General features: G+C 64.5%; 2 protein-coding genes across 7 annotated transcripts in view; one reads left to right on the plus strand and one right to left on the minus strand.

Moving 5' to 3' along the window:
• The window catches only part of ADGRE5 (adhesion G protein-coupled receptor E5), a 55442-nt gene extending 43987 nt beyond the window's left edge, over positions 1-11455 (plus strand). For 4 of the 5 annotated variants that reach the window (XM_048832341.2, XM_048832345.2, XM_048832338.2 and 1 more), the window contains 13 exons: positions 3050-3099; positions 3521-3631; positions 4010-4184; positions 4553-4669; positions 4890-5122; positions 5350-5514; positions 7039-7230; positions 8078-8298; positions 8673-8739; positions 9049-9140; positions 9470-9638; positions 10257-10346; positions 10849-11455. In XM_048832341.2, coding sequence (XP_048688298.2) covers positions 3050-3099; positions 3521-3631; positions 4010-4184; positions 4553-4669; positions 4890-5122; positions 5350-5514; positions 7039-7230; positions 8078-8298; positions 8673-8739; positions 9049-9140; positions 9470-9638; positions 10257-10346; positions 10849-10884 — 1718 coding nt within the window. In that variant the 3' untranslated portion in view covers positions 10885-11455. The remainder of the gene's footprint in view (positions 1-3049; positions 3100-3520; positions 3632-4009; positions 4185-4552; positions 4670-4889; positions 5123-5349; positions 5515-7038; positions 7231-8077; positions 8299-8672; positions 8740-9048; positions 9141-9469; positions 9639-10256; positions 10347-10848) is intronic. The other variant, XM_048832333.2, reaches the window with a different exon arrangement.
• Positions 11456-12434: 979 nt separating this feature from the next.
• Positions 12435-21575, minus strand: DDX39A (DExD-box helicase 39A). 2 transcript variants are annotated; one of them, XM_048832376.2, is made up of 11 exons: positions 21456-21575; positions 20002-20210; positions 19366-19493; positions 17603-17695; positions 16951-17134; positions 16155-16273; positions 15264-15395; positions 14598-14707; positions 14296-14440; positions 13019-13166; positions 12435-12599 (listed from the first exon to the last, which is right to left on the minus strand). In XM_048832376.2, exons 2-11 carry the CDS (start codon positions 20207-20209, stop codon positions 12583-12585), a joined length of 1284 nt encoding a protein of 427 aa, XP_048688333.1. In that variant the 5' UTR covers position 20210; positions 21456-21575; the 3' UTR covers positions 12435-12582. The 2 variants fall into 2 exon arrangements, with proteins under 2 accessions (XP_048688333.1, XP_048688334.1); XM_048832377.1 differs by lacking the exon at positions 21456-21575 and having other exon boundaries at positions 19900-20023.
• Between the last annotated feature and the right edge of the window lie 476 nt (positions 21576-22051).

Genomic DNA, 22051 nt, shown 5'->3' on the forward strand with positions numbered 1-22051 from the left:
TGGGAGCCCATTCTCGGTATAGGAACCCCTTCTCCCACAGGAACCTCTCCTGGCAGCCTCTCCTCATGGTCCGTACCACCCTGAGGTCGGCCAGGTCCCTGAGCTTCCGCAAGGAGGGATCTTTCCTCAACTCGGCCTGGAACTCAGCGGCTGGGGAAGGGATGGGGACCGGTTCCCCCTCAGTGGCCAGGTCTGAGGCCTCAGCCTCTCTGAGCCGTGCCCCTCGGCCCTCCCTTCCCACCAGGGTAGGGTCCTGCGCCTCCGGTGCGGTACCCTCCCCGAGGTCAGGGAGCAGTGGCCCTCGCCGGCTCTGGCTACGGGTCACAACCAGGGCGGTCTGGGGCTTGCTTGGCCAGTCCTCTAGGTCTCCCCCCATCAAAACTTCAGTGGGCAAATGGTGGTGTACCCCCACATCCTTGTGGCCCTCCTTGGCCCCCCATTTCAGGTGTACCCTTGCCACGGGCACCTTAAATGGGGTCCCACCCACCCCTGTCAGGGTCAGGTAGGTGTTGGGCACCACCCGATCTGGGGCCACCACCTCGGGCCGGGCCAGCGTCACCTCCGCACCCGTATCCCAGTATCCATTGACCTTCCTCCCATCCACCTCCAGGGGAACAAGGCACTCTCTCCGGAGGGACAGCCCCGCGCCCACCCTGTAAACTGAGCGCCCTGAGTCCAGAGCCTCCAGCCCTCTGGTGGAGCTGGCCTGGGGTACTCTTCCCTCCGGGGCAGGTGGTAAACTGGCAGCCCCCCTTGCCTGAGTCGTCTGCCCCTCGTCCAGCTGGGTCCCTACCCAGTTAACCCTGGGTAGGTTGGGTCTGCTCAGTTTGTCCCTGAGCCCAGGGCACTGGGACCGTACGTGGCCTCTCTGGCCACAGTGATAGCAGCTCAGGTCACGTTGGTCCCCTCGAGCGGGTCGGAGGGGCCCGACGCCAGGCGTTCCCCTTGGGAGGGGGTTCTCCCTATTTCCCCGCTGGGAGGCCCCTTGGTGACTCTCTCTCTGCATCGGGGGGGGCCTGTTCTTTTGGGACTCCTCCCGGCTACCCCCTGACCGACTGTTCACAAACTCGTCGGCCAGCTGCCCTGCGTGCTGGGGGTTCTCGAGCTTTTTGTCCACCAACCACAGCCTCAGGTCGGAAGGGCACTGTTCATACAGCTGCTCCAGTACAATTAGGTCAAGCAGGTCCTCTTTAGCTCGGGCCCCCGCTGTCCACTTGCGGGCATACCCCTGCATCCGGTTGGCCAGTTGTAGGTAGGTGACCTCAGGCGTTTTACGCTGACTCCGGAACCTTCTCCGGTACATCTCGGGGGTCAGCCCAAACTCACGGAGCAGGGCCTGTTTGAACAGTTCATAGTCCCCTGCCTCCGGCCCTGTCATCCGGCTGTACACCTCCACGGCTTTGGGGTCCAGTAAGGGGGTGAGAAACTGGAGCCTGTCTGCAGGGTCAACCCTGTGCAGCTCACAGGCATTCTCAAAGGCCGTCAGGAAGCTATCTATGTCCTCCCCCTCCTTACGCTGGGCCAGGAAGCACTTATCAAAGTTCCTTGCAGTCTTGGGTCCCCCCTCACTCACCACAGCCGGGGCCCCACTGCTCTTCAGCCTGGCCAGCTCCAGTTCGTGCTGTCTTTGTTTCTCCTTCTCCTGGCGCTCCCTCTCCTTCTCCTGACGCTCCCTCTCCTTCTCCTGACGCTCATGTTGACGTTGTTTCTCCTTCTCCTCCTGCTCATGTTGACGTTGTTTCTCCTTCTCTTCCTGCTCATGTTGACGTTGTTTTTCATGATCCTCCAGCTCCCTCATTTTCATCTCCCTCTCCCATTCCAGCCGCCTCCGCTCCAGGGATGGGGAGCTCCGCCGGGAGGATCCCCTGCTGGGTGCTGGGGTCAGGGTGCCCTCGGTATTCGCTGGGCTTCCCCCAACCCCTCCCCCAGACATAGGTAGGAAGGGTCTCGGGATGTCCTCGGCAGCAGTCTGACCCCTCCCAGCCCGGTCAGGCCCCAGGGCCCACGCTGCGTCTGCCGGGCGGCTCCCCTCAGGGATAGGGATCGGGTCATCCAAGCGATCCCTCTCCTCCAACTGGGCAATCAGTTGTTCCTTGGTGGACCTCCCGATGCGCAGCCCCCTCTGCCTGCACAGCTCCACCAGGTCACTCTTAAGGCGTTTAGCGTACATCTCCCTGCTGGCCACTCGCAGGCCGGGCAGCTTCCCACGGTTTCCAGGAAAAGCCCTTAGTGTGCCAGTCCTTCTTGAGGTCACCACCTCTTTGCCAGGGTCGAGCTGCAGACTCCTCCGCCCCTGGGACTGCTCGCTGCAATCCCCCGGGGGACCCTGTTACTGCAAAAGTCTTTCTCTCTGGTCACACATTCCCAGGGGTTAACCGCCCCCCGAAACCGTCTCTGAATCTTCAGCACGCCTGGTCCCCGTCAATTCCCCTTCGTTTTACTGTTCCCCAGTCACTTACTGCAGGAAGCGCCGTTCACGGGGTGCAGTAGATCCCACCGCTGCCACCAGTTGTCACGGAGTGTGGGGGAGTCCAGGCCCTGCACCCCTCTTCCTGGGATCCACTGAGACTCTCAGCCAGCCAGTAAAACAGAAGGTTTATTGGACAACAGGAACACAGTCCACAACAGAGCTTGTGGGTACAACCAGGACCCCTCAATCACGTCCTTCTGGGGGAGCAGGGAGCTTAGACCCCAGCCCTGGGGTTCCCTGTGTTCCTCCCCCCAGCCTCCAAACTGCCAACTAAACTTACCCCGCAGGTTCCCTGCTGCAGCCTCTGTTCACATTCCTGGGCAGAGGTGTCACCTCCCCCTCCCCCTCCTGGCTCAGGTGACAGGCTCTCAGGTCTCCCATCCCCAGGGCACATTCCCAGGTCAACACTCCCCCCTCCCTGCTGAGTCACATCGTCACACATGGGCTGTGTCCCTGCCGCCCCCTGCTGGAGGGAATGAGTGCTGCTCTCCGTGCCTGGCTCTGGTGCATGCACCTACCCAGCCAGACCTCACATTTCCCCTGGCCCATCCCTCACTCCTCCTCCCTTTCCATCCCCAGAGCTCACCTGCCCAACGCTGCTGGATGATGACAACTCTGCAGAAGCCAAGGTGAGTGGGGCACAGACCCGGGGGGGGGGGCGGGGAATAGACCCCGATTCCCCTTTACGTGCCACGTTACTTTTCACTGATCTCGCCCAACGAGGAGTCGGGGGCCAAACTCACCCCTGGGCAAAGAGCCAGTGGCCAGTCCTTGGGAGCCCCTGCAGCCCAGCCAAGGCCTAGGCCTTGCCCCCAGGGTGATTCTCACCCTCCAGGATCAGCAACATCAGGCTGCTGCAACACGCTTTAGCTTGCAACCGCCTTCCCCTGCCATCCTTTGCAAACACTGGGCACCCCTTTGGGGCCAGATGGGGCATTGCCCACGCTCCCTCTGGCGCCTGGCTTCTGAGCCGAGGGATCCTCTCAGGACGGGGTGGGCTGCGATTCTGTGATCTCGTTTCCTGAGCCAGGCCTGGGGCTTGTTTTGCAGAACCTCCTGGGGAGCTTCCAGGCCCAGGCGGGAAGCCTCTGCAGGGCGGCACTGGAGGAGCTGAAGCAGATGAAGGTTCAGAGCGCTGAGCCTGTGAAGAGGCAGCTGAAGGTGCCAAGCCAAACTTCGGGGCCTTGCTGGGTTTGTTCCCATTAGGGGGAGGAATCGCTGCTCCTACTCGGATCTAATCTAAGGGCGATAGATAGGAATGCAGCATCTGGAACAGGAGATAAACAGCAGCACTGCCCAGAAATTCCCATGCCTGCCTCTCCAGGGGGCTCTGTGCCCAAGAAACTGGCTCTCCTCGGTTCCTAGGCTAGACGGGACCATTGTGATCATCTAGTCTGACCTCCCAGGCAGCAATGTCAATTGCAGGAGAACTTGTCTTTCCTTTCAGGGGGATTGTGGGAAGGCAGCGGAGGACTAGCAATCTGGGGGTGGGGGGCTCAGGCACTGTGACACCAACGCCCCCTACGTTTGCTTGGCCAGGGCTTCTTGGACATTCTGGAGAAGGGGATAAATGTGGTTGGGCAGCAGAGCGAGAGCATGGAGTGGAGACACCAGGCTGCAACGAAGCTGATGGCCATAGTGGAGAAGCTGCTGAGATTGCTGGCCCTGACCCTGCCTGAGAGCATGATCAGCATCACGTCCACCAATGGCACAGGTCAGCACCTGGCCACGTGGCCCCCGTTGGGCTTTCATCACCCGCAGCCAGTGCTCCCGCCCCACGCCCCACCGTGCCCCCTGCTGGGAGTCGGGAGCTCCCCCCCACAGCCAGTGCTCCCGCCCCACTCCCCACAGTGCCCCCTGCTGGGAGTCGGGAGCTCCCCCACACAGCCAGTGCTCCCGCCCCACTCCCCACAGTGCCCCCTACTGGGAGATGGGAGCTCCCCCAGCCCCCACTCCCTGCTGGGAGAGGCTGGGACTGGAGTAGCCGGGAGCTCCCCCCACAGCCAGGAAAGCACCTTGCCTAGCTACAGGCTTCCTGTCCATGTTCTCTGTTGTGAGCCCTGGCTGGCGCTGTGGTTGCAGAGCTGGGGCTGGCGGTCAGGAAGGCTGGGGTCCAGAGCCAGGAGACCGTGACGCTGCAGCAGAGCAAGACGCAGATGGAATTAAAGTGGGCCGGAGCCCCAGGGCAGGAAAATAAAGGTATGTGGTCATCCCCTGTGCTGGGGTGTGTACAGCGATGGGCACGGCCAGGGCATTGGGAGCAGCAGCACAGCGCCCCCTGGTGCCAGGCTGGGGTGTGTAAGGGGACGGGGCACAGCCAGGGCATGGGGGGGTAGCACCCCCGGCAGCACAGCGCCCCCTAATACCAGTCTGCCCCCAGGCCCCTCCTGCCCTTTTCATCCATCTCTGGCTCTCGCAGGCTTCACCCTGGCCTGGCTGCTGACCTACCAGGGGATGAGCCCCATCCTGGACGGTGCTGCGCGGGTGGAGGTGCCCGAGTGGGACAAGATCGGCCAGACGGGGAAGTGGGCGCAGGAACGGGGGCGGCCCAGCTACCGGGTGCTGTCTCCAGTGGTGTCGGCCTTCGTCAGTGACCTGGACACCCAGGCACTCAACCTCTCCGTCAGCCTCCGCTTCAGCCACCCGGTGCCGGTGAGCCCCCGGGCTGCGCATGGGGGGAGGGAGCCTGGGGCGCCGGGGGGGGCAGAGCTGGGCCCATCTAGTAACACCCCCACCCCGGGCAGCAGGCGAATCCACCTCCCACCAAGGGACAAACTGAGGCTCTGTGCCCCCAGCCCTTCGTGCCCCCTCGACCTGCCCTCTTGGGGCCTGGGGAGTTCTCCCCCCCCCCCTTGCACCAAGTGTCTCTCTGTCCCCAGGAGAAGAAGGCCGACCTGCGCCTCCTCTGTGCCTACTGGGAGACCAGCACCAGGCGCTGGGGCACCCGCGGCTGCAACCTGCAGAAGTTGAATGCCACCACCACCCGCTGCCAGTGCAGCCACCTGACCAGCTTCGCCGTGCTCATGGCCTTCTACGAGCTGGAGGTAAGCGTGGCCCTCGCTGGGGCCTCAGAGCTGGGCTGGTTCTGCTCTTCCCCTCAATCCTCCCCGGCGGAGCAGGAGTCACTCCAGATTCCCCGCCTGAGTAAACCCGTTCCCCACCGGCAGGCCAGGCCCTGGATCCGATCAGGGGCACAAGCAGCCACGGGCTCAGGGAGACTCCCCAGATAGCGGCGACCGACGTGCCCCCCAGCCTGGCCGGCTCACCCCATTGCATTGCAGGACAGAGCGGTCCGCATCCCCATCGCACAGAGGCAGGGAGGGGTTAAATGCCTCACTCAAGAAGACACAGGGAGGTGACATCAGAGCTGGGAACGGACCCCCCCTGTTAAGGAAAAGTTAGCACATGTGACTCCATTTTGGTTTGGGGCCCACCATTGTTTAAATGCCAGCACATCATACACCAGGAGGAGTGATCCTTAGATACTGAATCCCTGTGAAAATCCTCCTCCTTGTCTCCAGCCTGCCTTGACTCTCAGTATCTGGTTTTTGTTAGCCTCTAACTCCCTCTCTCTTGATGTGAGGCCTCCCATCCTGATAATAAAGGTTACTGATGCATGGCTTTAGGACCATGCCGTGTAATTAACATAGTGGTATAGCACGAGGAATGCACCAAGCAGGGATAGGTGGTAGATAAGACAAGGGTTTGTTTATTGGCTAAGGTTTCCGATGCACGAGGGCAACATGCTCTGCTAAAAAGTATATAACCTTTGTACAATCTGTATTCAGGGTCCCCTCCTGGCTAGCAGGGGGGCACCACGCTCGAGCGTAATAAACTTAGTGTCTTTTGGGAACGCTGCAGTTGTGGACTTTGTTTCTGTGCCTCAGCCTAGATTCGAACTGTGCGTGTCCTATCAGGTATAATTCGTAGCATTGGTGTGCGTGTCCTCTCAGGTGTAATTCGCAGCACTGGTGTGCGTGTCCTATCAGGTGTAATTCATAGCATTGGTGTGCGTGTCCTCTCAGGTGTAATTTGTAACACCCCCAGCCCCCCTGCTCTAACCCCTAGACCCTGCTCGCCTCCCAGTGCTGGAATAGAACCCAGGAGTCCTGAGCTGCAGCACCTTTGCCACAAGCGCATCCGGCTGGTGTAAAAGCAGCTCCCCCCTGGGCAGGGGCTTCCACCCCCCAGGTGGGCGCACTCTGCTCTCTGCTACAGGGGAACAGCCCCAGCCCCTTGCACTTTCTGGCACCCCCGTCGTGCAGGGATCGGTGCCAGGGATTCCCCCTTGGTTGGTGGTGACCTTAGAGCCCCCATGGCTCTGGGGCTGTGGGTCAGCCTGGGGAGGGGCAGGCTGGGCAGTATCGACTCCATCTGGGCTGCTAGACCCAGCCAGACAGTGTGGTTCCCGCAGGCTGCCCGGTGTCGCCACTAGGGGGCTCTCCCAGCCCTGGCCCAGAGCGAGGTCGACCGGCTAGCCCAGGTGTACCCTGAAGCCCGGCCTTGCGGGGGGGGGGGGGGGGGCACGGGGACCTGGACTAACCCCCCCACCCCACCCCCTGGCACAGGACTGGACCCTGGACATCATCACCAAGGTGGGGCTGGTGATCTCGCTGCTGTGCCTGCTGCTCTCCATCATCACCTTCCTCTTCTGCCGCGCCCTCAAGGGCCCCCGCACCACCATCCACCTGCACCTCTGCCTGGCGCTCTTCATCGCCTACGCCGTCTTCCTCACCGGCTCCTCCAGCACCGGCAACCGGGTACCCGGCCCCCCCGCCCGCCTGGGGCCCCGCTCCCCACTGCACCCCCTGCGGCCCCCGAGCCAGCCTCAGGCCCCGCTCCCCACAGCGCCCCCTGCTGCCCCTCAGCCAGCCTTGGGCCCCGCTCCCCACAGCGCCCCCTGCTGGCAGCTCCTCCCACAGCCAGCCTGGGGCCCCGCTCCCCACTGCACCCCCTGCGGCCCCCGAGCCAGCCTGGGGCCCCGCTCCCCACAGCGCCCCCCGAGCCAGCCTGGGGCCCCACTCGCCACAGCGCCCCCTGCTGGCAGCTCCTCCCACAGCCAGCCTCGGTCCCCGCTCCCCACAGCACCCCCTTCTAGGAGCGCTTCCCCAGCCAGCCTCAGGCCCCGCAGCACCCCCTGCTGCCCCCCCGCCATCCTCGGGCCCCGCTCCCCACAGCGCCCCTTGCTGGCAGCTCCTCCCCCAGCCAGCCTCAGGCCCCGCTCCCCACAGCGCCCCCTGCTGCCCCCGAGCCAGCCTGGGGCCCCGCTCCCCACAGTGCCCCTTGCTGTCCCCCAGCCAGCCTTGGACCCCACTCCCCACAGCGCTCCCCTGCTGGGAGCTCCCCCCCCAGCCAGCCTCAGGCCCCACTCCCCCACAGCGCCCCCTGCTGGCACAGGTTGGGGCGGGAGAAGCCAGGAGCTACCCCCCACAGCCAGCAGTCCTGCCTTGCTTCCCACAGTGCCCCGCCAGCATCTGGGGCTGAAGTAGCCGGGAGCTCCCCCCACAGCCAGTGCTCCTGCCCCGCTCGCTACAGCGCCCCCCGCTGGGCTGGGGCTGGAGTAGTCGGGAGCCCAGCCCTGACGTGCCCACACCCCCTTGGCTACAGGTGGTGTGCGGCGTGGTGGCCGGGCTCCTGCATTACTTCTTCCTGGCCGCCTTCTGCTGGATGTGCCTGGAGGGCGCCGAACTCTACCTGCTGGTGGTTCAGGTCTTCACCCCCCACGGCCTCCGGCGCCATTACATGTTCCTGCTGGGCTACGGCGTGCCGGCCCTCGTCGTGGGCCTCTCGGCCGCCAGCTACCACAAGGGCTACGGCACGGCGCGCCAGTGAGTCACCGGGCTGGGGCGGGGCAGGCCCCCTGCTCGCGGCCAGGGGCTCGTGGGGGACAGGGCAGCACACGGGGAGAAGAGCGGCTCAGCCGGGTGGGCCGTGGCCATCTGGGCCCACCAGGGGAGAGGAGGGGTGGGCCCCCCTGGGGTGGGTGAGGCCAGGGTGAGGGAGGGGGCACCCACCTGCCACTTGGGCCAGGGCCCCAGCCCGGGACACTTGTACAACGCAAGGAAGCGCCCAGGCACCAAGGGGGGGTGGGCTGGCATGTCTCCATACCCCACTCTGCCAGTGCTGGGGAGACCCCCACCCCACAGTGCCCCCTGCTGGCAGGTGAGTGACTAACCCCCATATCTGTCCCTCCCCCCCACAGCTGCTGGCTCTCGCTGGACAACAACTTCATTTGGAGCTTCCTGGCACCCGTCTGCATCATCATCGCGGTAAACCCCCCTTCCCCAGCCCAGCCCCATGCCAGCGCTGGTCCCCAAGCTGGCCCCGGAGGGCCTGGCTGTCGGCTGTCCCTCGCTTCTTTCCTCGGCCAGCCAGCCCCAGCTCCGGGGCAGCTGGGCCCCTCGCTGGTTGTCCCCCAGCCCACCCCAGAGGCAGAGCTGGGTCACTACAGGGCTTGGGGCGCCCCGGGCCCAGGCAAGGGGCTGCCCCATGGGCCGCACAGCTGGTAAATCCCATAGTCCCAACCCTTGGGACACACTTGCCACTCTCCCAACCAGCCTCCCCCCTGCCCCCGACAGGTCAACGCCGTGATCTTCGTGGTCACCGTCTGGAAGCTGTCCCTGAAATTCGCGGACATCAACCCTGACATGAGCCAGCTGAAGAAGCTCAGGTAGCGGACAGGCAGGCGCGGCCCCCAGGGCAGCAGAGACCCTGGCAGTGCCCTGCTGACCCCACTTGCGGGAGGGGGATATAATTAGCAGGATGTTATCCCCCCACCCATGCGTGGGGGGGGAGGGGGTAACCTGGGGGAGGGGGCCACATATGAGTAACATTTTCCCCCACCCCCTACTGGCTGGGGGGGCGGAGCTGGGGACATGGGGGCTGTGTGTGGGAGATGTCAGTCACATGCCACACAGGCGGGGCCCCGAGGGGGGGAGGGGAGGTGAGCTGTGACTGAGGGGCGGGGCCATGTGACTGGTGTCCCCCCCTCCCCCGCAGGGTGCTCACCATCACGGCCATTGCCCAGCTCTGCATCCTGGGCACCACCTGGATCTTCGGCATGTTCCAGTTCAACCAGCGCAGCCTGGTCGTCTCCTACATCTTCACCATCCTCAACAGCCTGCAGGGGCTCTTCATCTTCCTGCTGCACTGTCTGCTCAAGCAACAGGCCAGTCTCCCCCTAGCCGGCGCTCAGCCTCAGCCCCACAGTGCCCCCCTCCCGGGCACTGCCACAGCCAGCGCTCAACTGCCCCCAGCAGCGCCCCACAGCCGGTGCTTAATGGCCACCCCACCGCCAGCGCTCACCCCCTGCCCCACAGTGTCACCCCACCCCTGGGCTCCTTCCACAGCCGGCACTCAACTGCCCCCAGCCGGTGCTTAACGGCCACCCCACAGCCAGCCCTCACTCCCTGCCCCACAGTGTCACCCCACCCCTGGCCTCCTTCCACAGTTGGTGCTCAACCCCTGCCCCACTGCCCCCCACACAGGCACCCCCACAGTTGGCGTTCAACAGCCCCCAGCACTCAACCTCTGCCCCACAGCCACCCCCCCACAGCCAGCACCCCACCCCTGGGCTCCTTCTACAGCTGGTGCTCAACCCCTACCCCACAGCCCCCCCCCCCCCGCTGGGGGCTCCCCCCAGTGCCCTCTGCTGCGAGGGGCTGGAGTAGCTGAGAGCTCCCCCCCCCCAGCCAGTTCTGGGCCCTTGTCTCCCTACAGCTGAGGCCCCACCCCTGTGAGCTCCCCTGCGCCGTGGGGTGACCAGCCCTCTCCTCTCTCCTGCCAGGTGAGGGACGAGTACCGCAGGTGGCTGAGGTGCGGTGGCCTCAAGGGACCGGCCAAGTACTCGGAGTTCAGCAGCTCGACCACCACACGGGTAAGGGGGGGCCGCGCCGCGCCCCACAACAGCGCAGGAGCCTTCTGCCCTTCAGCCCTTCCCCACCCTCCCCTCCTGCTCTGGCCCCCACAGCCAAACCCCACCCAGCAAGTGCTCACTGCCTCCTCCTTGTGTTTGGGGAGGGGCGGGGGTTAGAAGAGAAAGGAGGCAGAGCTGGGCTGAGAAGGAAGTCAAAGCCAGAGAGAGGGGCTGGGAGCCCTGGGGTCTGTGCCCAGCTCTAGGAAGGGAGGGGGAGCTCTAGGAGCCAGGACCCCTGGGGTCTGTGTCCAGCTCTGGGAGGGGAGGGGGGGGGGAAATCTAGGAGCCAGGACCCCTGGGGTCTGTCCCCAGCTCTGGGTGGGGCTGAGAGCCAGGACCCCATTTGTCATTTTGACTCACTATGAGGCCTTAGGGCCACCAGTGACCAGCCTGGGGGGAGGGGAGGGGAGAGTTGGGGGTTAAGTCCTGCTCTAACTCCCCCCCCACACACACCCCTTTCCAGCAGGGGCTCCAGCCTTCGCAGGAGTCAGGGTTGTAGCACTCTTGCGCTCAGCCCATTTCTGGACAACGCAGCTTTGCACGTGAGAAAACCCGGCCCCCTGCCCCTGGCCTGGCCGGGCCCGTGAGGAGCCCCACCACGCACCTGGACTCGCCGCACGCAGATGCTTCAACGGTTGCCCAGTGGAACCTGCCAGGCAGCGGGGGGCACCATTACACTGCCCAGCTGCCCCCACCTGCTGGTCACTCGCACCAGCCCCAGGCCTGCGTGCAGCGGCCAGGGGGGCAGCCGCTTGGCTCCCACGCGATGTACTCTGGCCACCCGGGGGCACCTTTTCCTTTGGTACGAACGGTTCCCTCTCCCCGCCTGCGGCACCACGATGGGCTGGGCCGAGTGCATGCAGTGGAGATGAATCCAGCCAGCTGTGATGAACCCTCCACCCAGGGTCTGCAGCATCAGCCACTGCCCTTGGCTTCGATGACGGTACCACACGGCCTGAGCTGCAGGAGGCAAGCAGCGGCCCCCAGGGCTCGGCTGTCTGTGTCTCAGGGGTGACACTTTTTTTTAAAATGATCTTTTTAAAGTTATTAAAATAAGTTTGTGACAAAAACAGCTGCTTCGAGGAGCCACGTGTGTGGCAGCTGGAGAGAACCCAGGAGTCCTGACTCCCAGCCCCCGCTACTCTAATCCTCTATTACATGTTCTAAGGGCAGCTGGGCCCCCTGTGATCCTCTGAGTCCAACCAGCTGCAGAACAGGCCCGTGCCCTCCCTGGATTAATTCCTGCTCCATTGAGAGCAGAACATCCCAGCTCCATTGGGAAAAGGCCAGTGACAGCCCAGGGGAAGCTGTCCCAGTGGTTAATTTACCCTCCCTGCTGATTTCCAGCGTGACTTGGTCTCACTTCCAGCCCTCTGGCTGCTAGACTGAAGAGCCCATTATCAAAGTCCCTGTAGACTGACCAAGTCACCCCTTCCCTGTCTCTTTGCTAATCAAATTGAGCTCCTGGAGTCTGTCACTACAGGGCAGGTTTGCAAATCCTTCCACCATCCTCGCAGGCCTTCTGACCTCTCCAATTTATCAGCATCTATCTGGAAGTGGGGGCACTAGTTAAGTGGCACTCAGCCCAGGTCCAGATATATAGTAAAATAACCTCCCTACTCCTACCTGAGCCTCCCCTTTTCACACATCCTTTAGCTACAGCATTGCCGTGGGAGCTCCTCTTCTGCTGATTATCCATCATAACCCCAAATCTGCTTTGCAGGATAGCATCCCCCTCCTGCAGGTATGGCCTACGTGACACCCTACTTCCCCTCATTGCTGGGATAGAACCCAGGAGTCCTGACTCCCAGTGTCTCAGGGAGACAGAACATGTAATACTTTGAAACTGTTTTTAATCGCACAGATAGATGCGGCCATCTCTGGGGTGGGACACAGCTGTTGTGAAAAGCTGCAGCCACTTTCCAGCCCAATCCAGATAAGGCATTTAAACCAAATTAATCAGAACCTCCTTTGCAGGGGGCCCATTACACACAAAACAAATTAAAATCTCATTAAGCCCCTCAAGAAGCTAAAACCCCAACACAGGCACTTGGTAATAAAAAGTTTATTTGAGACACTGTTACACACACATCTACAGGTTTAAAAACTGCGTAAAAAAATGAAATACCCGTGATCTGACTTAGAAAGGGTTAAAAAGAGCAGCCGGGCTGGTTCTGGGCAGGGGGGTCCGATCCCGTTATCGGCTCTGTTCAACTGTAAGAGAAAGAGGCTGTTAATCCCACTGCTCCCACCAGAGGGCTCCCTCACCCCATTCAGTTCTTCACTGTGACCAGACTCCCCACCACCACCACTAGGGGGCTCCACCACTGTGGCCCCCCAGAGCAGCTGGGATGGCAGCCACCAGAATCCTCCCTCTACAGTCATGGGGGCAGAAGCCATGGGGGGAGGAGTCAGTGGCTGCTGCCCTTCCACAAGCATCAGAGATCAGGAGAGGCCCCACCCCATGCTGAGTCTAATCTACAGGCCCATCACCATGGCACCTGGGCGCCCTGAAGGCATGGGGCTCCCCAGCTGTGATGTTCCCCAGAAAGACAGGATTTGGGCCCAAACCCCGCAGCTGCTCCCTGGGGGGAGGGCGAAGGGCCGAGGGCTGCCCCCCGGCCGGTACGTACTGTACGTGGAAATGTCGATCTCCTCAGGCAGCTCTGCCACGTTCACCTCGAAGCGATCCTGCACCTCGTTGAGGATCTTGGCGTCGCCCTCGTCCGACACGAAGGTGATGGCCAGGCCCTTGGTGCCGAAGCGCCCGGCACGTGCCACCTGCAATGAGCGGGGTGGGGCTGTCAGTGGGGAGGGGCCTCCTGGGAGCTCCTCCCCCTAGGAACCTGTAACCGCCTGGGAGCCCAGCGCAGGTGTGGGAGGGCATGGGGCCAGGAGAGGCTGGGGTTCTGTGACCCACCCTGGGCGATGTAGCGGGGGGGGGCAACTCTGAGGCCCCCCAGGTATGCCCCTCCAACTCTATGGGGGCATCAGCAGGGGCCACTTGCCAAGCACTCGCCCTGCCTGATAATTAAAGAGCCAGGCAAAGAGCCCCCCACATCCCGACAGCATTACGAATTACACCCAATAGGTCACGCACAGTTTGAGCCTCAGCTGAGGCACACGACCAAAGTCCACAACTGCAGAGTTTCCAGAGACACTAAGTTTATTACGCTCGAGCGTGGTGCCCCCCTGCTAGTCAGGAGGGGGCCCCGAATGCAGGTTATACAGAGATTATATACCTTTTAGCAAAGCATGTTGCCCTCGTGCATCGGAAACCTTAGCCAGTAGACAAACCCTTCCCTTATCTACTACCTGTCCCTGCTAGGTACATTCCCCGTGCTAGACCATTACTTCAACTACACAACATGGTCCCAAAGCAATGCACCAGTAGCCTCTCCTATCAGGATGGGAGGCTCACATCAAGGCCAGGAGGCAGGGAGTTAGAAACAGACAAAGAACAGAAACCGGGAGTCGAGACAGGCCGGAGACAAGAGGGGGGCTTTCACAGGAATGCAGTATCTAAGGAACACCACTCCGGGTGCATGAGGTGTTTGCTTTTAGACAATGGTGGGCCTCAAACCAAAATGGAGTCACATATGCTAACTTCCTTAACAACAGGCCCAGATCAAACCCATCCCTGGAGAGCCGGGGCCATACCGCCTGTCAGCCGGGGCGCCCCTTGCTCCAGTAACGGCAGATACCAGAGTAGCAGCTGGTCCAGGGGTGCTGGGCCCCCAACGTTGGGCAGAGCCTGTGGGCAATGAGGCTCCCCACCGATGCCCATGATGTGCCTGGGCCAGCAGCCGCAGGGTCAGGCCCCGGCTCTCCCTAGGCCGGTGGGTGCAGGGTCAGAACCCTCCCCCCGCGTGCTGGGCCAGGCCCGGCTCTCCCCAGCGGCAGAGCTCACCCGGTGCAGGTAGGTGTCCGAGTCCTCGGGCATGTCGTAGTTGAAGACGATGTTGACACGCTCGATGTCCATCCCCCGCCCGAACAAGTTGGTGGCCACCAGGATGCGGCGCTGGAAATCCTTGAACTGCTGGTACCGGGACAGCCTGTGGGGGGGGGGGGGATCACACCTGAGACCCCAGCCCTGCTCCAACCACTAGGCCCCGCTCCCCTCCCAGAGCCTGGTGCCAGCACAAATCAGGTCAGCGAGACTCCCCAGGCCAGGCCAGGCCCTGCCCAGCCCCTCCAGTGCCCGGCACCCACCTCTCCTCCTGCGACATGCCGCGGTGGATGGCGATGGCCGGGAAGTTCTGTTCCACCAGCAGTTGGGCCAGGGCCATGCAGCGCTGCACCGACTTGACGAAGATCACCACCTGGGGGAGGGGCAGAGGGTTAGCACCCAGCACCCCCCACCTCGGCAGACAGCTCCGCCTCCTCCCTGCCCCCACCCCATCCGCACAGGAGGGGGAGGGGGAGGGACAGGACACCAGCTGTTCAACCCCAGCCCGGCCCACCCCCCGGATCTTGCCTGGGATCAGCCCCCCCCACCCCCCCAGGTCAATCCTGCTCCTGCCCCCCTCTGCCCAGCTATCCACAGGCCTCACCCCTTCTGCAGTGGAGTCCAAAGGGCCCATCTTGCCCTGGTCTCCCACCTGGGGGGTGTCACTGCCCCTCCCCCCACACACAGAGTGCAGCCAGAGGAGACCGAGCACACTAACCCCCCCCACCCCGAACCAAGCAAGGCTCCTCCCCCTCCTGCCTCTCCCAGGGGCCTAGCGCTGTGGGTGGCTCTGGCAAGGATCCACAGCCTGGCCCTGGTGTCACAGCCAGCTGGAACCCAGGAGTCCTGCTCCCAGCCCCACACTCCCCTCCCAGAGCTGGGGACGGGACCCAGGCGTCCGTCCCCCCCCCCCACACACACACACACACCTGGTTGAACTCCAGCACGTCGAGCAGGTCGAAGAGCTTGCGGTTCTTCTCGCTGTCCTTCAGCTTGACGTAATACTGCTGCAGGCCGTGCAGCGTCAGCTTGGTCTCGTCATCCACGAAGACCTCCATGGGCTGGAGGGAGGGAGCAGCTCAGGGACACCCCCTCACTGCCAAAGAGGCTTCAACCCAGCCCTCCGTGAGCCAACCCCCGGTTTGAACCCAGCGCTGAGAGCAGGGGCTCCGCCACGTGAGCTGGGGGAGGAGTTCCCTTCGACAGCAGCTGTAGTAGACCCTTACCCTCCCCACACCACCCAGCCAAAGCTCACCTCCAGCCTGGGTCAGCAACACCCCCACAGCAGGGCCTGCCTCACCCAGGCTATGGACGTGCCAGGGGCATAGGGCTGCCAAACCTCGCTGTGCCAGGGCCTGGGGCAGCAGCCAGAGTGGTGGGAAGGCTTTTCCACAGCAGACCCTCCCACACCCTCCCAGGGACCCTGCGTGAGGGGGCCAGGAACCCCAGACCAGCTGGCCCCCCACCAAGCTGCCTCCTGTGCGGAGCAGGGGACCTGGCTGGGTGCCCCCATCAAATCAGCAGGTACTGGGTGAGTTGCTGGTGGCCAGGCCCAGAGGCTTAGGGCTGCTCAGCGCTGAGCCCAGCCGGGGATCGAGGGCACCTTTCCTGGCCAGGCGGGGGAGGGACCAGGCCCACGAGTGGTGAGGGGCCGGGGGGGGGGGGGGGGGGCAGGGCAGGAGGGGATGAGAGGCTGGGGGGGCAGGGCAGGGGGGGATGAGAGGCTGGGGGGGCAGGGCTAAGGGGCAGGCCCACGAGGGGTGATGAGCTGGGGGCAGGCCGGGCCGGGGAGGGGAGGGGGGGGGGGGCCGGGGACTCACATCCTGCATGAACTTGCGGCACACCGGCCGGATCTCCCTGCTGAGGGTGGCGCTGAACATCATGCACTGCTTCTCGTGGGGTGTCAGCCGGAAGATCTCCTGCACGTCCCGCCGCATGTCTGTGGGGAGGGAGGGTCACTGCATCGGAGACAGCTGGGGGGGGGCCGCGCGTTTAACCCCCAGAGGTCCAGCCCTGGGAACGAGGCCCAGAACCAGCCCGCTGGGGTGAAAGCTCCAGCCCCCCCCAATTCCCCAAGTCGCTCCCTGCGACCGGTGACTTAATCCCAGACTGTCTGATCCCACTCCCCTGCAGGCAGCCTCCCCTCTGCACCCCCCCGCCCCGCCCCGGGGTCACACCCCAGACACAGCAGCCTGGCCTTCAGACCAGCAGGACCCAGGGACACATAGCTGGGCTCCCAGGACTGGGCAGCACCTGGCATCAGGCAGCTCCAGCCCTGATGCTGGCAGGGTCCCTAGGGCAGAACCAGCTGGCGCCATCCCTGCCCCAGAGAAAGGAGACGCTCGCCACCCAGGCAGCTGGAGAAGGTTCAGAACCTGTCATGTATTCCCAGCGCTGGGAGGGGAGCGGGGCTTGAACCCAGGGGCCGTACCCTCCACCCACCAGTCTCCCCTGGTCTAACCACTAGGCCCCACTCCCCTCCCAGGGCTTGGATTAGAACCCAGGAGCCCTGACAGATGATGCAGACAGCCCCTAGGCCACAGGTACCCCAGGCAGGTTGGGACGCTCTGGGGATCCCTCCCCCTACACCCCCTAGCGCCCCCCACCCCATCTCACCAAGCTGCTCCAGCATCTTGTCGCACTCGTCCAGCACGAAGTGCTTGACGCTCCGCAGGTTGAGGCTCTTGTTGCGCACCAGGGCCAGAATGCGCCCCGGGGTCCCCACCACGATGTGGGGGCAGTTCTTCTTCAGCACCTCCTCGTCCTTCTTGATGGACAGGCCCCCGAAGAACACCCCCACCTGCAGGCGGCCGGGGGAAGAGCAGGGTCAGTGGCCAGGCAGCGAACCCCCAGCACCGGGCAGGCCTGGGGCTAGGGGAGCATCCCTCCACTCCCACTGGGGGGAAACTGAGGCAGGGGGGACAGGACTTGTCCAAGGGCAGTTTAGTGGCAGGGCCTAGACTTGAACCCGGGAGTCCTGACCCACCCCCAGCCACTCTCTGGGTCTCCCACATGAGCACAGAGGAGACGGAGACCCACCCTTGCAGCTTCCAAGCTTCAGGCCCTCAACACAGTCATACAGGCAGCTGCTGGGGGGCTCACGCTGTGGGGGGTGGGGCTGTGTCTCCAACGTCTAGCCCCCTGGAAGTGGGGATACTCCCCACACTCCTCACTCACTGGAGCCAGGCTGAATAACACTCGCGGCTCCACCGGGGGCACCAGGGGCGTGGGGGAGGGGTTCCCCTTGACACCGGGGGGCCAGGCTCACCTTGACGCTGGGCATGTACTTGGAGAAGCGTTCGTACTCCTTGCTGATCTGGAATGCCAACTCCCGCGTGTGGCACATCACCAGCACCGACACCTGGGGCAGGGGGGAGAAGAGAAGGGGTCACCCCAGCAGAGACCCTGCCCTGCCCCCCTGGGATACAGCCCGACGCCCCCACCCAGGGACACCCCTCCCCCATCCCCTCAGGGATAGCTGCCACCTCCCACAAATCCTGGAGAACAGGTGCCCCCATCTTTGCCCCTTCCCCTGAGCTTTCAGAGCTCCCCCCACCCCCATGAAGACCGGACTAATCCAGAGCGCCGAGGGTCCATGCTGCTAATGCTGCAACAGCAGGGACAGGCCCCACTGCTAGCCAGGATCGCTCTGGCCCATGGATCCGAGGCAGGCCATGGCCCCCAGTGGCCCGGGCTCAGCGGAGCAGAGTTCGGTGGCTGCCAGCCCCATGCGGCTACAGCCCGCTGGGAGGCTGTCCCGGGGCAGGATCCAGCCCACAGGGGGTATCCCAGCACCAGCCCAGTGCCAGGCTGGCGGCTCCGAGCCAGCCCCCTGAGGCAGCGGAGCCGCTGGAGATCCAGACACATGACAGCAGCGCCCAGGCAGGCCCATCCCCAGCCAGAAGTGGGCAAAGCCCCATGCTCCCTGCAGTGCCGGGGGCAGCAGGGCGTGGCCGGGGGGCAGCAGGCTCCTGAGGCATATCCAGCTGGGTCAACGAGGGCCCAGGGCCGCACTTCAGGGCGCTCACATGCAGCGAGTTCGCCAGCTCTCGGATCAGCACGGCAGCAGCTCCCTGCTGCTGCCCGGTCCCAACCTGCTCCGGAGATCCCTCCAGCGTCGCTGGGGCGGCACCAGCCCCACAGCCCGGGGCGGCACCAGCCCCACAGCCCGGGGCGGCACCAGCCCCACAGCCCGGGGTGACCCCCACCAGGGACCCCTGGCCTCCCCCTCCAGCCCATAGTCAGATTTGAAGGCAGAAGGGATGGTTCTCAGCAACAGCCTGTCCTGGACTCTGAGGCTAGCCTGGGCCAGAGAAACACATGGCTCTGGCCACACTGGATTCTCCCACTGCGTCAGCAGCACCTCAAAGTCCCCCCGAGGAGCAGGCCCAGAACCAGCCTCCCAGGGATCCACTTCCCAGGAGCTGCAGGCCAGAGGGGCCTGTCTAACCCCAACCTCCTGCAGCATGACCAGGGACTGGCCTCCGCTCACCCCTGTACTGAGCCCACAGCACATCAGGCTAAGGCACCTTCCCCACGGCGGCTTGCGTGCAAGGCATCGAGAGGCGGAGAATCCAGCCCTGCCCTGGCGTCCGTTCCCAGGGTTAACCCCCTTCGCTGTGAACCACGCGCGGCCCTCATTTGCTTAACGAGCAACAACGCAAGCAAGAGGTGGCCAAAAGTACACGTGGGCTCAGAAACGAATGAGCTGAGTTCCTGCAACACAGGTCCAGTCACAGCTATGAGCCAGCATGGTCAAGGACGCAGCGGGTGTCCCTAAACCTGGGACTGGCGGACAAGGGATGGATCACTCGCTAATTGCCCTGCTCTGCTCATTCCCTCTGAAGCATCTGGTGCCATGTTCTCCTTGCCAAGTCTACCCCACAGCACAGCCATGAGAGTGACCCCAGGTGCCTTCCCACATGGGGTGGGGCAGAGAGAGGCGAGGGGGCCGGGGAGGCAAGCCTGCTCCTCTCCCCAGCAAATCCCACAGCCCAGACACACACACAAACACCCGCCCCCACCCTGTACCTGTCCATCCACTGGCTCAATCTGCTGCAGCGTGGCCAGCACGAAGACGGCCGTCTTGCCCATGCCCGACTTGGCCTGGCACAGCACGTCCATGCCCAGGATGGCCTGTGGGATGCACTCGTGCTGCACTGTGGGAGCAAAGGCGGACGCACGGCCGTTACACGGGGCACAGCAGAACGAGGTAGAGCTGGGGATAGAACCCAGGAGTCCTGACTCCCAGCCCCCTGCTCTAACCCACTAAACCCCACCCCCCTCCTGCTCTGGAGCATTAGGGTCAGCCCCCCTACTGAGCCCCACCCCTCTCCCAGGGGCACAGTGCCCCCTAGTGCCACACTGGGACCAACACTGGGGAGAGCACCCCCTCCTGAGCCCCACCCCACTCCCTGCAGCACAGCGCCCCCTAGTGCTGCACTGGAGCCAGCACGGACTGTGGGGGAGAGCGCCCCCTGCTGAGCCCCTGCTTCCCCCACTTGGCAGGGCAGATCTCGAGGATCTTACTCCCTTGCCGACGCCCCCGTCCCCCGCAGCTCTCACCAGGCAGCGCCGCTCTCTACGGCCCCCGCCCGCAGCTCCTCCCAGGCGGGCTGGCAAGGGGGTTGCGCTCCTGGGGGCCGGGGGCCTCGGCTCCGCTCCTACCTTCAGACGGGTGCTCAAAGCCACAGTCCACGATGGCTCGCAGTAGCTCAGGTTTGAGCAGGAAATCCCGGAAGCCCGAGCTGTGGATGGACACATAGGAGCCTTTCACGTCCTTCTTTGCTGGAGGGGGCACCGCATCCGCCACCACCTGGGGCTCCTCGTCCTCCTCATAATCCAGCAGCTCGTTCTCCACGTCCTGCTCAGCCATTCTGCGAGGAACAGACGCGCTCAGCGGCTGCAGGTCTGCCCTGAAGGGCACCAGCGGAGCAGGGGCAGGGGGAACAGGGCTGGGGTAGCAGGGGGCTGCGGGTCAGGACTGAGGAGAACCCACAGGTGGGGAGCTGAAGCTGGGCTGGCAGAGGGCGGCAGGTGGGGATTGAGGGGCACCGGCAGAGCTGGGGGGAGCCCGGGGCTGAGGTATCAGGAGCTGTGGGTCAGGATCGAGGGGCGCTGGTAGAGGTGCGGGGGGCTGCGGGTCAGCAGTGAGGGGCAGCAACAGAGCTGGTGGGTGGAGGGACACGCGCCCAGTGCTGGGCTAGCAAGGACTGCGGGTCGGGATTATGGGGCACTGGCAGAGCATGGGGGGGAGCGGAGGGGGCAGGACTGGGCTGGCAGGGGGCTGCAGGTGGGGATTGAGGGGCACCGGCAGAGCTAGGGGGAGCCCGGGGCTGAGGTATCAGGAGCTGTGGGTCAGGATCGAGGGGCGCTGGTAGAGGTGCGGGGGGGGGGGGCAGGGCCAGGCTAGCAGGGGGCTGCGGGTCAGGAGTGGGGGGCACCGGCAGAGCTGAGGGGAGGGCTGGCAGGGGGCTGCGGGTCGGGAGTGGGGGGCACCAGCAGAGCTGGGGGGAGGGCTGGCAGGGGGCTGCGGGTCGGGAGTGGGGGGCAGAGCTGGGGGGAGGGCTGGCAGGGGGCTGCGGGTCGGGAGTGGGGGGCACCGGCAGAGCTGGGGGGAGGGCTGGCAGGGGGCTGCGGGTCGGGAGTGGGGGGCACCGGCAGAGCTGAGGGGAGCCCGGGGCTGAGGTATCAGGAGCTGCGGGTCAGGATTGAGGGGCGCTGGTAGAGGTGCGGGGGGGAGCCCAGGGCCGGGCGAGCAGGGGGCTGCGGGTCGGGAGTGGGGGGCACCAGCAGAGCTGGGGGGAGGGCTGGCAGGGGCTGCGGGTCGGGAGTGGGGGGCACCGGCAGAGCTGGGGGGGGGGACGGACTCCTGCACAAAACTTGCCCCCCCCCGAGAGCTGCTCCTGCCGGGGATCGAGCCCAGCCACCCCGACCCCGGGAACACAGAGCGGGGATGGGGGCGGGGGGGCGGCCGCCGCCTTGGGGACACCAGAGCATCGCCCGCAACAGGCCCCCGATCCCCGGCCCCGGCCCGCCACGGGGCCGCCCGATCCCGGGCCCGGACCAGGCCGCAGGCCAAGCCCCGGGCTCGCGTGACCGCCCCGCCCGGCCGCTCTCACCTCGCGCTCCCGGAGGCCGCTCACGTGGTGCCGCGCTCCGGCTCCGACTCCCGCGCGGCTTGTCCTCCTCCCGGCGACTACAGAGCGTTCCTTCCGTTTCCGCCCCCATTGGCGCGGTGCCCCGTCACTCCGGCCGCGCCCTCCATTCTCATTGGTCTTCGCCAGGCCCGAAGCCCGCCTGTCGCCGGAAAAAGGCGGTGCAGTTAGACGCATTGCCAGTTGATTGGCTGGTGGAGCTGTCGATCTTTCCAAGCGGCCTGTTGATTGCGTCGACTCGCCTGTCAGTCACCGCGCTCTTTCACTGTTTTCCCGGGAGGGTAGATCTGCCATCTTGAGTGCGGGCGGTGCAAAGGGCACGCGAAGCCCGGGGTGAGACGCCATCTTGATTAATGGCAAAGAAAGACACCATTGGGCTGGGAGGCAACGGGACGCCATCTTGAGTGCTGGCAGGAGCAGGGGCTCCCAGCCAGAATCAGAGGCACAGAAGGGCCAGGCTGGGCCATGGTGGGCAGGCGCCTTAGCTGGGGATGGGCAGGGCTGCTGGCAGCCAGGGGACCGACCCGGCCGCCTTGGCTAGCAGCCATTGATGGACCCGG

The sequence above is a fragment of the Caretta caretta genome, chromosome 20 (genome assembly GCF_965140235.1).
Source record: "Caretta caretta isolate rCarCar2 chromosome 20, rCarCar1.hap1, whole genome shotgun sequence".
In the NCBI taxonomy this organism is placed as follows: domain Eukaryota; kingdom Metazoa; phylum Chordata; order Testudines; family Cheloniidae; genus Caretta; species Caretta caretta.

Excerpts from the sequence above, each read along its gene's own strand:
- DDX39A (XM_048832376.2), bottom strand. The coding sequence starts at position 20,209 with ATGGCTGAGCAGGACGTGGAGAACGAGCTGCTGGATTATGAGGAGGAC. Across the intron at positions 17,135-17,602 it reads AGTACATGCCCAGCGTCAAG|GTGGGGGTGTTCTTCGGGGG; the intron begins GTGAGCCTGGCC and ends GGCCGCCTGCAG. Across the intron at positions 14,708-15,263 it reads ACGTGCTGGAGTTCAACCAG|GTGGTGATCTTCGTCAAGTC; the intron begins GTGTGTGTGTGT and ends CCCCTCCCCCAG.